General features: G+C 40.5%; 1 protein-coding gene across 4 annotated transcripts in view; it reads right to left on the bottom strand.

Annotated features, from left to right (window-relative positions):
• Positions 1-2,565: 2,565 nt before the first annotated feature.
• Positions 2,566-13,961, bottom strand: part of CSNK1G1 (casein kinase 1 gamma 1) — a 51,742-nt gene continuing 40,346 nt past the window's right edge. Inside the window, exons 11-14 of one of the 4 annotated variants that reach the window (XM_072147928.1) lie at positions 10,431-10,541; positions 7,933-8,039; positions 6,050-6,073; positions 2,566-4,554 (exon numbers count right to left, since the gene is read on the bottom strand). In XM_072147928.1, the coding sequence (XP_072004029.1) occupies positions 4,497-4,554; positions 6,050-6,073; positions 7,933-8,039; positions 10,431-10,541 (300 nt within the window). In that variant the 3' untranslated portion in view covers positions 2,566-4,496. The remainder of the gene's footprint in view (positions 4,555-6,049; positions 6,074-7,932; positions 8,040-10,430; positions 10,542-13,961) is intronic. The other 3 variants (XM_072147930.1, XM_072147929.1, XM_072147931.1) reach the window with 3 other exon arrangements.

Below are 13,961 nucleotides of genomic sequence, written 5' to 3'. Positions count from 1 at the left end.
TTTGCAAGTCACGCGCGTGAAAAACGCACCATACAAGTCTATGGAGATGCATCAAAAACGCATTGCACTGCGTTTTTCACGCATCAATTGCCATAGAAAAGATAGAGCTCAGTCCTGAGTCCTTTCACGCGCATTAGGCCACGGTCGCACGTACCGCTAAGCGTCCGTCATAACGCGATGCTAGCGCACAGGGGGAGGTCCTCGCCCGATCGCACATGCGTTTCCAGGGAAACGCATGCGATTGTTAAGCCGATCGCATGCGTTTCTCTGGAAACGCATGTGCATTCGGGCCGAGGACCTCCCCCTGTGCACTAGCGTTATGAACGGATGTCTAGCGGTACGTGTGACCGCGGCCTTACCTGCACGTTAAAAACGAATTGAAAGTGCATTGAAAATGCGCATGAAAAACTGAGACACTGAACAAACTCTGACAAAACGGATTGCACTCCAAAACCCGTATTTAGATGAACCTGCTCAACTTCTAATTGACTGTGAGAGGCCTAAATAATTGCAAGACTCGTAAATTACCCCATTATGGAAACTACACCCCTCAACATGTGAAGAAGCACTTGTTAGGTGTTTTATAGGGGTTGAAACAAAATGGAGGTGCGTTCTACAAATTGAATGAATTGTCAAAATTATTACATTTTGTGTGCAAAACATCTGCAATGGATTAAATGAAAAAAGCCACCAGAAAGTTTGATACCCCATATGTGGTGGCAACCTGCTGTATGGGCGCACGGCCGGGCATAGAAGGGAAGAAGGCGCCATCCATAACAGATTTGCTATGTCACATTGTACAGGCTATAATTTTTTTTTCTTTTTTTAATGTGGACCTATAGGGGCATATTTTTTTGCCACATGAGATGCACATTCAAGGTACATAATTTTGGGGCATTATAGCTAATCGATGAGATTTTATTAACACTTTGTTGGTGGAGGGAATGAAAATCATCAATTTTTAAGAAAGTTTTCTTGTGGGTTTTTTTTGGCCGTTTACCATACCATGAAAATAACATTTTTTATTCTATGGTTCGCCACGATTACAAAAATACCTCATTTTATAGTTAATTTTTCCCATTTTTACTGAAAAAATAATTTTGCAAAAATATTTTAACATCACCGACTTTCATATGCGTAACATTTTTTGTATCACTTTTTAGAGCATTTTATAAAAGGTGTTAATTAAAAATTACCTTTTTTGGGACTTTTTTTGCTGGGGTTTTTTTTTTTTCGGCGCTTACCATGCAGGTCCAGTAAGGATTCTGTTTTATTATACAGATTGTACTTTTAATTAAGTGTTTTTATGGGAAAGTGACATTTTAGGGGCTTATATTTTTATGTATTTATTGTAATGTTGAAACTTTACTGTTTTTTTTTTTTACTTCTACATACTTGAACCAGCGATGCTCTGATCGCCGGTTCAAGTCCAATACACTGCTCTACTATACTAATTGACTGCAAGGAAGATCGGGAAGCCCCGGGGCACTTGGCAGACCTCGGGGCTGCCCGGAAGTGGATCCGATCCATAGGGGGAACACCCTTACACGCCACAGTCCCGCTTGACCTCCTCGTGTAAGGGGTTAACACTCTCGATCGGAGCTGGGTGTTGGTGCGCGGCGTCAGCTGTAATATACATCTGACAGCTGCTTCTTCTGGTGCCGGCTCCGTTCGGGATGTTATAGAAAGTCTATAGTATCTTCCCGCAGGGACCTACTATAACGTCCTGGTGTGGGTAGGGGTTATACAGTCCTAGTCAGAACCATTTCTGGCACTCAGACTACAGTTTGTGAGGATCAGTGAAAAAAATGGATGCCAGACTGATGTAAATTGGCATACGATTTTAGGCGTGTTCCTGTGCCTTAGGGTGCTGTCACACAGAGAGTTCTTGGTGCATTTTAAAAGGCACTGAAAACCCACGTCTTTTTGCATGATTACTATGTGTTTGGCTGGTTTGAATCCTGTATTAACATTTTCACAGCTGCTTACACTTCCACAAATGAAGAAAAACAGATTCAAACCAGCCAAACATGCAAAAAGGCATGCTTTTTCAAGTCAGTTTAATAACGGATTAAGAACGCACTGTGTGACAGCACCTTTAGGGTGCATTGACACTGCCATTTTGGGGACAAACTTGCAGCTGTATTAATGTCCTTCTAGGCTCCTGGTGGTGGTACCGTACAAAGGGAAAAGATAGAGCTTGCTCTATCTATACCTGTGTGGCTGGCCGTGCACCACTATCTCCTATGTAGAGGGGATGGTTGAGCAGCTGGATGAGCATATATTAGTGTAAATGTACCCTTAATGATACCAAAGAGCAGGAGGAAGAAACTATATGGAGAAGTGACTGTGCCGTGCATCCATCTTAAGAAGTGGCAAGTAGAAAGCATGAAAATTATGTGTTTTATAATAATCAGTAACTTTTTCCTTTGAATACCTAAGTATCCAAGGTTGTGCAATAGGCAGTTAATAGGATCAGTAAAATACATCTATTAATCCATAGGGAAATAAAATCCTCTATTAATCCACACCCCTCCAGTTTAGTAACTTCACATCAGAGCCAGAAACATTTAACAGACAAACATTTATTAAAGTTCTTAAAAGAAACACAAAACAGCTTAAAAAATCCCCCTTTAGCTACAGTGCAATGCAATACTCTAAATTAAATATACCTTTAAAAAAAAAAAAAAAAAGTGATCTGTACAATGAAGGGATATAGCATAAGTTTCCTGAGGGGAAGGGTTTGATCCATTCATGTGGAAACGTATATGTAATACAAGTCCTTGATTACCTCCAAAAACAAATGAAACATCTATCTACACAAGGCATTTCCTTGTGGCAATGGTTTTCAGTGTCTGGAAGCTTGAAATGAAGACTGATCAGAATCAAAAGGCACTGGTGCAATAGGGAAACCTTTCTGTACACCGCCAGGTATCCCATCTCATCAGTGCACGCAAAATAATCACTTCTGGCAATCAAAGGCTCACAAATTATCACAAATGAAGAAAATAAACTGTAGTGGGAACTATGTAATGCTGGATTTGCAAAAAAAATCATAATCATTATTAAAACAAAATCAGATTTTTTTAACCGTTCCAAGTGGAGAATGAAACAAAAGAAATGTGATGCAGAAATCATACTGGCTGACTTTGGGATGAAACAAGTCATTGTGGCATGTCTGACTTATGCATGGTTGGCTTACTGTAATATCAGGTATGGCCATTTGGAATTTTGCCTTCTCATTGCAATGATACATAAACTTCATGATCTTGCAAAAGAATATTCAACAAAATAACATCTGGACTGACAAATAAAACCCTGTCTGTATATAAAAATCTAGAACCAGCTCTGATAAAGATTAAATAACTTGTACACAAAAAAAAAAAAAAAAAAATTCACAGTTTTTCGCAGCCAAACTCTGATTATGTCAGTGTATGCGAACACAGGGGAACATAAGTTACCCACCAAAGTAATTGGAAAATCAAATCACAAAATATTTGAAAGGTATAGTTGACAATACCATGCCAAAATGAAAAAAAAAGGTTTCTGATGGCTCCTATTAAAAATATAACATTGCAAGAAGATCTACAGTAAGAATTCAAGCATAGAGAGGTATTCCCATAGTATTTAGTCCATTTATCAGTTCCAATCTGATTTTATTTTTCCCCTGAAGCAGCAACACTAAATACTTATCCTCAGTTTAATCAGTTGTGGTCTGCTGTGTACATAAAGCTAAGCAGGGAGACAAGGCTTCATCATTCTAAAACCTGAGCCCAAGCCTCGCTCTGAGGTGAACGTGCAGCAGAGCAAGAGAATGTACATGTCTTATCCATTTAAAAAACAACAACAAAAAAAAGGTATATTTATTTTAAAGCCAGTAGTGCAACACAGACTCCGTGAGGCATTTACCCATGCAGGAAGCGGCCCATCTACTGTGGAATGCTTTAAATTGTCTATACTTTATTTCTAAGGAGATAAAAAAGGGGGAAGGGGAAAAAAAAACCTGTAGATTTGGGACCGTTTTCTAAATAAAATGTAGTCAAGTTTCTACTGTCTCCAGTCAAAAGTACTGGGCTGAGGGAAATATTAGGAGCTGTGAGATGCACCCCACAACATGGCTATTGAGGGGTAAAACAGGTTGTTGGTGGTAAGGATTTTCTTGCATTGAAGCGATGAGGGAGTGCAGTTACCTATGCAGTTAATACCAATAGATTGGAAGAGTGGTCCCTGGCAGTCCCTTTTCTGAGCTGTAGGCATTGCCCTTTTTCTTAGGGCTCTCGGCTCTGAGGGATCGGCATTATTGCACCTAGACTCAGAAACCACTTCTGGGTCGGCCTTCCATTATAGCAGATGACATTCGATTTCTGGTGTCCACTTTTCCCCTGAAGATTTACACCATATAGAACCTACATCCTCAACCCCAATGCCCCAAAGTCATTGACACAGCGACACTGTAGACGCTAATCTGATAGTTTCCTCCCCAGATGATGGCGGGTTCACTTGTGATGTCTCTGAGAGTGGTTCTTCCTTTTTCTTTTGAAAAAACAGCAGCACCTGCCAAAAAGAAAAAAAAAAAAGGAGAGGGAGGCAGGTCAGTCACATGAAGAGGTCTATCACTTTTACTACTGCAAAACTGCACTAAGGGGAGTCTAAAAATAAAAGGGCTGCATATAAAAATATCAAATGCACACAAAGTAATTCTGCTTTAGGGTCAGACAGCTTAGTAGGGGAAACACTAATGTTGAACAAGTTGTATTTAACATCACTGTAAAAGGTGCTTGTCCCTTCATCTGACACCAAACGGAAGAGGAGGTTGGATGCACCATGTGGGTGGTTACAGACGTCTGAGGGATGATGAGGAGCAAGAAACACACTGGTGTGTCACATGCAGACAATATACAAGGTGAGAAGTGGACAACAACTTAGCCAGACAAAGAGGGAGTTCAAAGTGAGAGGACAGGACCTAAGTGGTGGGAAGAAAAATAGGCATCCCTACTGCTAGCACTTTCCATTACAATCCTATATGTGACTTGTACCCAGTTCCAGAACACAAAAGATAAGAAAATATTGTGGTCATACAGGCTACTCTATAAAGACCATTTCCCCTCTCACTATTAAAATATGAATATTTTTGGTGAGGTCTGTAGAAAGACGATTGCTAAACTTGCATCACAGCTATATTTACAAGGGTTTCTAACCTGACATTTATATCATGAATATTGTAATGTGAATAAAAAGAAATGTGCAGTGCTATATGGGATAAAAACACAAGCCTACCACATCCCTATGAGAACACCCCATCCTGGAAATCCAAATATGGTCTAAAAGTACATCTCATAAGGGTCCGTGCATTAGTATGCGGCTGTAAATAAACTCTCATTCTGAAGTTATAAAACCTAGAAGCATATTCTAGAAGATTACAAATATGGTAAACAAAGGCTGCCACATTTCTTACATTAGAGAAGCGGTTACCGCTACTGATAGGTCTGTTGTCTAAAAGTGCTCCGACTTGCAGAGAGAAACCTCTTGTCTACCCAAAGAGCATTATAAATCAGAGTCAGACTGCCAATAACATGACTCAACAAAATAACAAGAGTGGAAGCTATACTGAAACACAGCAGGAGCAGACAAGAAATGTAACAGTACTTTAAGTACAGCGTCTGTATTCTATAGTCAGCAAAACCAAACAGGCTAACCAAAGGAACCTAAATATTTAGTTTAACATAATAGACCGCTTTCAGCGGGACGAGTTAATAGTAATATGTTTGGTGGCTTCGTTCAGTCCTTCAATGGCAGGTCTGCCACCAATAGTGGAAAAAGTGCAAACACTGTGGTGTATTTGTCCTTTTCAGATCACATGATGATGACTAAAATATTTCCTAACGCGTCCCTGTCAATTATGGAATTTCTTAATGGGTTTTTCTACAAGTTGAGTAATATGGTCTATCCTGCAGGGAGCTTAGGAGATATACTAGGTAATCCCATGGACCAACTTAATGTGGGGGAGGGGGTCCTCTCCATGGTGTGCGCTCCTCGTAGAGAGACTCACCACAAGTTGAGCATTTTCACGCAGCTACAGTGTGTCAAAAGACAGAGAGAGAAAGAGAGAAATATTAATACACCCAAGAAACACTAGGGAGAGGATGAGGGAATGCAGCCATGCAGACAACATGCCTCGCAGGTCAAAAGAATGGCGGCTTTACAGGTCAAGAGAGGCTGTGACACCAAGGAGAAATGCAACTATGCCACAAAGAGAAAAAAAAACTAACCAATCTGGAAACAAATACTTGGCATCCATTCCCAAAGTTAAGTGCCTGACGCTTATAAAAACATTCATCAATTTCCTAAATAATTTGTGGTTATAAGTTTAAAAAAGGGCCTTTTGCAGATATCTTCACTATCGATGCAACACTCTCAGTGTATGGTCTCTTGTCACCTATGGCAGATGTTGTAGTGTAGGATTAAGGACAATTACAACTATTCTTAATAAGCTGCATTTGCAATTCCCGATTTTAAACTGCAGCACGGCACGCATATAGTCCCTTGCAGGATCTGCTTGAATCAATACGCTAGGTCAGTGATGGCGAACCTTTTAGAGAGTGCCAAAACTATAACCAAAATCCATTTATTTTTAATGTGAAGTGCCAACATTGCATTTGAAGCAGTAACTTATTGCTATCGGTTTTTCAACATCTTTCAATCATATCGGCCCCCTGAGGCCACCAATACCATTGAAAGAAGGAGGACACATTCATTGTAGCTCCTTTGCAGGGTCTCTCTCTACAGTAAGAATGGGGAGTCCAGCAGGATGACCTACAAAGATAATGCATTTCTGTCAGCACCTTCTCACTTTTCCCGCAGTTCCAAACAGCCAATGAAGTGTCTGAGAGCAGAATCTCTTACGTTGCCTGGGACTGCAGGAAGATTCGGTGGATTTGGTCCTGTTTGGTGAAGTCTGTCCTCGGGTCAAAGGCCTGAGTGCCCACAGAAAGGCCTCCGAGTGCCACCTCTGGCACCCGTGCCATAGGTTCGCCACCACTGCCCTAGGTGACAGACTCTGACCGTCTCTATGGGGTCATATCCGGCATTGGAGCCAGCATTTGCAATGTAAGGCAGTTTTACATCACTGACTGGACAAAGAGCCTTGGAGAAGAGTGTATGCTGTCACAACCAAAGATATCAGAAACCGGTTAAGCAGATCACAACTAGTCTGTGCTGCCTTATCAAGAAAGAATCAGCTATGAAAGTTACTGGAACAAAGATTGCTTGCACTATAATAATTGCTCTATAGTTCTAGAATTACATAAGTTGCCTCTTAAGCTCTGTGTATATTGGGCATTAAAAATAGACATAATTAAAGGCACCAGAGTCAAATGTGCCAGACATCACTGCTCAGTACGATCCATAAAGGAAACCCCCAAAAAGCAGCAAAAGTAGTTTATTGTGCAATCTCTATTTAATTGTTCTGCTCCTATGAAAATGCAAAACCATGAAAAACACTAGTCCAGATGTGTACAAAGTCTAAAAAAAAAAAAAAATCACCTATACATGTTTTATACCTATAGAAAAATAAACGCAAGCAATAGTCAAGATGCAGCTGTTAAGTGTCAAGCTACAGAAGATATATCTGTTCATCTGCCCGGTCACCACAGTATAATTCTAATCCACAAAAAAGTTAATAATCTAGAAACCCACAGTCCGATTGTTAACATCAAGAAAAGAAGACATGTAGTGCCTGACGTACAGAGGATATGTACAATGTTCTCTGTAGACTGACTGCATGCAGAAAAGGCTGTGATTTAGGCCGGGATATATAATGTAGCGGAAGTATTCACAGAGAGGCACAACATGGAAGACAAGTGCGTAGATGAGCCACATAGGAAAGGATTAAATGGGTACACGTGCTGGGGGAGGATCGTAGGTGGCACATACTTAGCTTCCTCCACAACCTCCACTTCGGCATGCGCTGTGATTGGTGCATTGGAATGACCACCTGTTTGGTCATCAGCATTCAGTTGCCCATTGGTTGAACTCATCACCTTTTAAACATAAATAAAAAAAAAATATACATAAAAAACTAAGGCATTAGTGTAAGAGTAAAGGAATAGCACAGCCTACATATGTTATGACCTGCAAGTACCTTTAGTTTATAGAGCACCAGAGTATGATACACTAGTTACTGAGAACCTACTGTAGAGTCATGCACATCAATATTACTAGTGTATCATGCACTGTATACACAGCATATTTCTTGATCATGTTAATTCCAAACATTTTACACTTCCAACCATTATAAGCCTAGGTAGGCAAGAACACAAGAATAGTTTCACCATAACTCTGCAACCCAAAATGAAACAATCTATTTTATATTTTACTGGCTGAAAAATATGGTGCTGATAGGATTTGTGAACTGCTAAAATGTTGTTGAAGTCTTAGAAGTTGAAATATTTTGACTGTGACCTGTGCATGTATCCTTATTAATATTCCATGTAATAATTTTGTCCATAAGGAGCAAGGTCTGAACATATTGTTTATCTGGAGAGGATTATGTTAATCTTAGAGCCACTAGAAATGTATGTTATGTTCTAGGATGCTGCAAGCTATGAAGTATAGACACTGCATCAGAATACTTTTGGATGTACTGTATATACAATTTTTTGTGCTGAAAACTCCCCATTTAGTTTATTATTTTTTATATACGAGTATAAGCAGAGTACTCACAGAAGAGGAGCTGCCGCGAACATGAAGATAGAAGAGGAGCTGCCCGGGGCGTCTGGAATGGCGAGTACGGAGTTTATTTGTCTTAATGGGGCTGACAGGCTTTAGACTACAGGGGGCTGGCACCAATGCATTTCTTTCCCACCCTCTGCTTATGCTCGAGTCAATAGGTTTTTCCAGTTTGTGTTAAAATTAGGGGTCTCGGCTTATACTTGAGTATATATATACGGTATACATCACTTTAAAGGGAACCTGTCACCAAAGGGCTCTCTTTCAATGAGGAAAGCTTACAATAGACAGTAAATAGTACTTCAGAAAGAGGTTTTTAAATATTCCATATATGCATTGGTTACAGAAATACTGAATGGTAAAGTTAACCTGGCCCTGCCAGGTCACCGACTGCAGTCCTGGGGGTTGTGTTTTCCAAAAGGATAAGGCTCAGGTTCTAGTGTGAATCCAGCAGAGGCCCGTCCCCTCGCTCATCATTATTCCCCTCCCACTAACTCCCTATTACAGCTTCCACTCGGGACGTAGGGTTAATCCCAACACGCAGAGTGAGCAGAGGCGGCTTGCCGCACCTCGCTGCTCACGCGTCCCTTCGCTATGCACTGTTTAGTAAGACAGCGTAGCGAAGAGACGAATGCCCTGTGAGCAGTGAGGCGCTTCCCTACGTCCTGAGTGGAACCTGTAATAGAAGGAGGTGGGATAATAATGAGCGAGGGGACAGGCCATTTGGAAAGCACAACCCCCAGGACTTACTTCATCTGGGGACCTGCAGTGAGCCAGGTAAACTTTACCATTCAATATTTCTGTAACATAATATAATATAATATATATATAGAATATTTTGCATTATTTACTGTCTATTGTAAGCGGTCCCCATTGAAAAACAGGAGTGATCATATACTGCTAGAATTTTGGAAGTCAGACCCCTTCTCCAGAAGAGGGACCCAAAAGTTATAAATCTGCGTGATGGGCATAGTGCTTTAAAGGGGTGCTACCATTTCAGGAAATAAAATTTTATAGTTTGTAAAATGAAAAGTTCTACAATTTTCCAATAAACTTCCTGTATCAGTTCCTCACTGTTTTCTAGATCTCTGCTTGCTGCAATTCTATAGAAAGCTTTTTGTTTTTACTTCCAGTGGACAGAAATCTGACCATGGTCACACAAATGCACAGATCGTTAGCATCATATAGAGTAATCAGAGCTGTGTGTTATAACGAGCCGTGCACCTGTGTGACTACAGTCAGATTTCTGACCACTAGGAAGCAAACATAGAAGCTTCCTATAGAGAATGTCAGAAAGCAGAGATCTAGAAAACCATGAGGAATTGAAATAGGTATGCTGGAAAAAAAAAATGCATAATTTTTCATCATACAAAAAGTAACAATTTGCTGAAATGAGAATACCCCTTTAATACCTGCTATACTCTCAAGGCACTTAAAAAAAGGAACAATGTACAGGACACTGTAGTTCGTATTTATCATTATATTTACAATATACTGTGTATATTTTTCATTTAACTTATAATTAATGTTGGCCAACATTAAGAAAAGGAAGCGACCAACCAAAAATTTTCATGCAAAACTAAAAGTTATAGTCTAAAATTTCAGGAAAAATACATTCAAGGAGAATGACTGCACTCATTTGTTTGTTAAACATCAACATTCTTTACATGCCTAAAAATATTAATCCCAACATGCTCTTATACCTGCACAGATCCCCCATGCCGGTCTGATGTCAGGTGAGGTGCCAGGTAAGCGGGGTGAGCCTGTCGGCTGGCCTGTAACTCCCAAGCTCCTCGGCGGTCTGTAGCGCCCGTCTGCGCAGAGGCGTTAGGAAGCATGCGATTGCAAGGTGTGGAGGAGAAGGGTATTTGGGGAGAAGGAGTTCAGCCAGGCCAAAGCAATGGAAACAGATCACTGTGTTAGTGAAGGTGAGTAGAAAGCCAAGCTATGAACGTGTGCTGCAGGCATAGCAAAATACTCAGCTCTCCCTTTATTGAAAAATGCAAGGGGGTCTTGGGTATAAAAACAAATACAACAAGACCTGGTGGCGTAAACAGCAACCATATTTTACAGGGATGGGAAGTTTTTTTTTTTTTTATCCCTCCTCTATGTCTGTGCTTGTTTTTATATATGCAGCTTGACATTTTTCTTGCAAGAGAGGGCTGGGAATGCAGTCCAAGCAAATTATAAAACTTATAAAGTAACAATAGTGAGATGCATTTGTTTAACACCACTCCAAGGCATCAGTCCAAAAGCAATAAAAATTCAGAACAATGTGTAACAATGAAGACAACTGAACAGATCATTACTGTGAATAACGCTGTGATGTGACACTGGCACACGAAGAAGTCGCCAACGTGTCATAATTTCTATATAATAAATTTAGCCATTTACTCAAAAAATATGAACATTATTTCTAATCTGCATAAAATAGAAATCATTCGGTTTTAGCAGTGTCTAGTTGATGTTGCCAACGGCAGTCTATTACTGAATTGTTACCATTTTCCACAATTGGCGATATATGTCGGATTAAGATTTGAGGGTTTCAAATTAGAAGTATAAAATACCTCTCATAATCAACAGGACGACTCCTTTACCTTTAACTATGCCTAATTAATGTATATTGAGAAAAAGTATATTGAAGAACACACAGACTTCTAGTTGTCCCTTGTTTATTTCTAGACTCATGATAACCAAGTGGGCAGTAACCATTTATTAAAAATATTTTAAAATGGATCAGGTACCGATATATCCAAGATCAATGGGTTTCTCTACAATGAGAAAAGCCCTTTATAGATTGAACATTTATTTCCCCAATAATAAATAAAATGGGATGAGAGAGGGGTCTCCAACTTCTGACAAGCTACTTCTGAGTCAATCCAGGCTCTATCTGGACATCAGAGCATAACACAGACTAGTTGTCAGATTTTACACACATTGGGGCAAATTTACTTACCTGGTCCTGTCGCGATCCCCGATTCGGTTGGTCTGATGAAGATGAAGTCCGGCACGTTTCACGAAGCTCATGCGCCCGATTCCTGCATCCGTTGCTTACCCGCCAAGGTCCGCCAGAGTTCTCCTTCTTCTTGCCGGAGTATGTAAGCGCATTGTCTTGCGACACAATTCTAAATGTTAAATCCGAATCCGCCGGCCCACCCCCCGATTTGTGTTGCGTGCAAGTCGGCGCCGATGTGCCAAAATCTGATTGCGTGCGCACAATGGAAATAGTCTGGAAACCTGCCGAAAACGCGGTCTGCGGACCCTTAGTAAATGAGCCCCAATGTATTTGAATAGTATTATGAATCAGTATTTGAAAACCAAATACTTAGCTCCACTCACTTCCCCCACTCTGAACATTTAGGACATAACCAAAGAAGTTAAAAATTACAGAGAGTGAACACAGTAAAAACATGGGACACTTCTTGACCCCTTACTAGCAAGTAGTATTAAGTTACATACCGGCTGTGGAGGTATGGCTGCGGAGTCATGGGCTCTCGATACAAGGTGGGCGTTTGCAGCAAACACCCACGGTCAGTGCTGGCACTCCGGCAAAGCTGCTGGAGGCATTTAAATCCTGAAGGCGCGTGGGCGCCGCCTTCTTAGTTCTGCCCTCTCCCGCCCCACCGTTACCCCAATTTTTTTCCAGCTTCCCACTACATGGCATTGAATATTAAATACAGTCACTATGAAGTGCAATTTGTTATGCTCCCACACAGAAAGAAGAAAAAAAACAAAACAAGGAACAACAAAAGGAAGACAAGTAAACAAAAACCTAAACAGAAAAAGTAGATTGTCCATCACTTGTCTGGATCCCCCTGCGCCTGTACGTTCAGAGACCAGATTTTGTATAATAAGCCTCCCCCCCCCCCCCGCCCACTTACACCTCAGTTTATGATGTACAGCCCAATCAATAAAACTCCAGCACAGGCAGTACAAGTATAGTACAGCACTTCTCATCTCACTCATCTCCTGTGTGTTCTTCCTCAAATTATTGCATCTAGTGATACTGTACCAACACAGAACTCCACTGTACCAGCTGGAGCTGTTCAACCTCCCCCCAAGTGTATCAGATGTCTAATCTGCAGCAGCAATTGACATTTTGCGGCTTCAAAATTTTAATGCAGTGTCTGGATGTTGATTTGTTGAATCCCCATCCACTTTGCTGCAACTTGCCGCATGTGAGGAGTCATAAGCAACATGACGATTGGTCACTAGGTGGCGCCATTTTACTGCTAATAAGGTCTTTTCTCTTCACATATATTGCACCACACAAGCTTTTTATGTGGTCAATAAAACTAAAACCATTGCAAAGGATGGTGCTCATTGTTGCGGATTGAGGATTTAACACATTTAAAAAAATGTCTGAGTATGCTTCCCTGTAAACTGACATTGTATGGGGAGAGATCCATTCTAGTATTAAAGGGCATCTACCACCAGAATGAAAGACAATATGGAAATGAGCCTGAGGGGCTCAAGGTTCCATAGGTGTTAATGCAGCCTGAAGCCCCCCATGCTCATCTGCATAGTCTTTAATCCTGGTGGTAGATGTCCTTTAACCAAAGCAGCCCAAGTAAACGATATTTTTGTCTACTGGATCGGAAAAAAAAAAAAAATACATGAAAAACAAAAACACACAGAAACACAAACACCAGACACAACAAGAGGGGAATAATAAAAATAATAAATATTGTATGGAAATACACAGCACTCTAGGAATCCCTTTAAATCAGAGGCGTAACTAGGAGTGGCAGGGCCCCAGAGCAGGCTTCTGAATAGGGCCCCCATTCTCAATTTAAAAATATACAGATTTCTATACTTGCACATTTATACTCATGCACACATGTATTGAGCATATACACACACTCACATACAGTGCCATATACAGACGCAAAGCATAATATATATATATATATATATATATATATATATCTGCAAATTGTACAGGATATGTATATAACATATATCCTCCACTTTTTAGTGTGCCAGGTCAGATGATGAGCCCCCCTGACACAGCGGCCCTTTAGCAGCTGCTATGGCTGCTACCGCTGTAGTTACTCCCCTGACTTTAATGATGAGGCTGTATGCAAGGAACCTTAGTGGTGATCTTTATATACAATCCAACAATAGCACAATACACACTGAGCAATAAACTCTGCCATATTAGTGTATCAATCATCATCATGTATATAATCATATTACCTATGGACCAATGCCAATGGAGTTTAGAAAATACT

This window comes from Engystomops pustulosus, chromosome 4 (genome assembly GCF_040894005.1).
Source record: "Engystomops pustulosus chromosome 4, aEngPut4.maternal, whole genome shotgun sequence".
Taxonomy (NCBI): domain Eukaryota; kingdom Metazoa; phylum Chordata; class Amphibia; order Anura; family Leptodactylidae; genus Engystomops; species Engystomops pustulosus.
The sequence above is the reverse complement of the archived record's forward strand: the minus strand, read 5'-3'. Positions and strand labels throughout refer to the sequence as shown.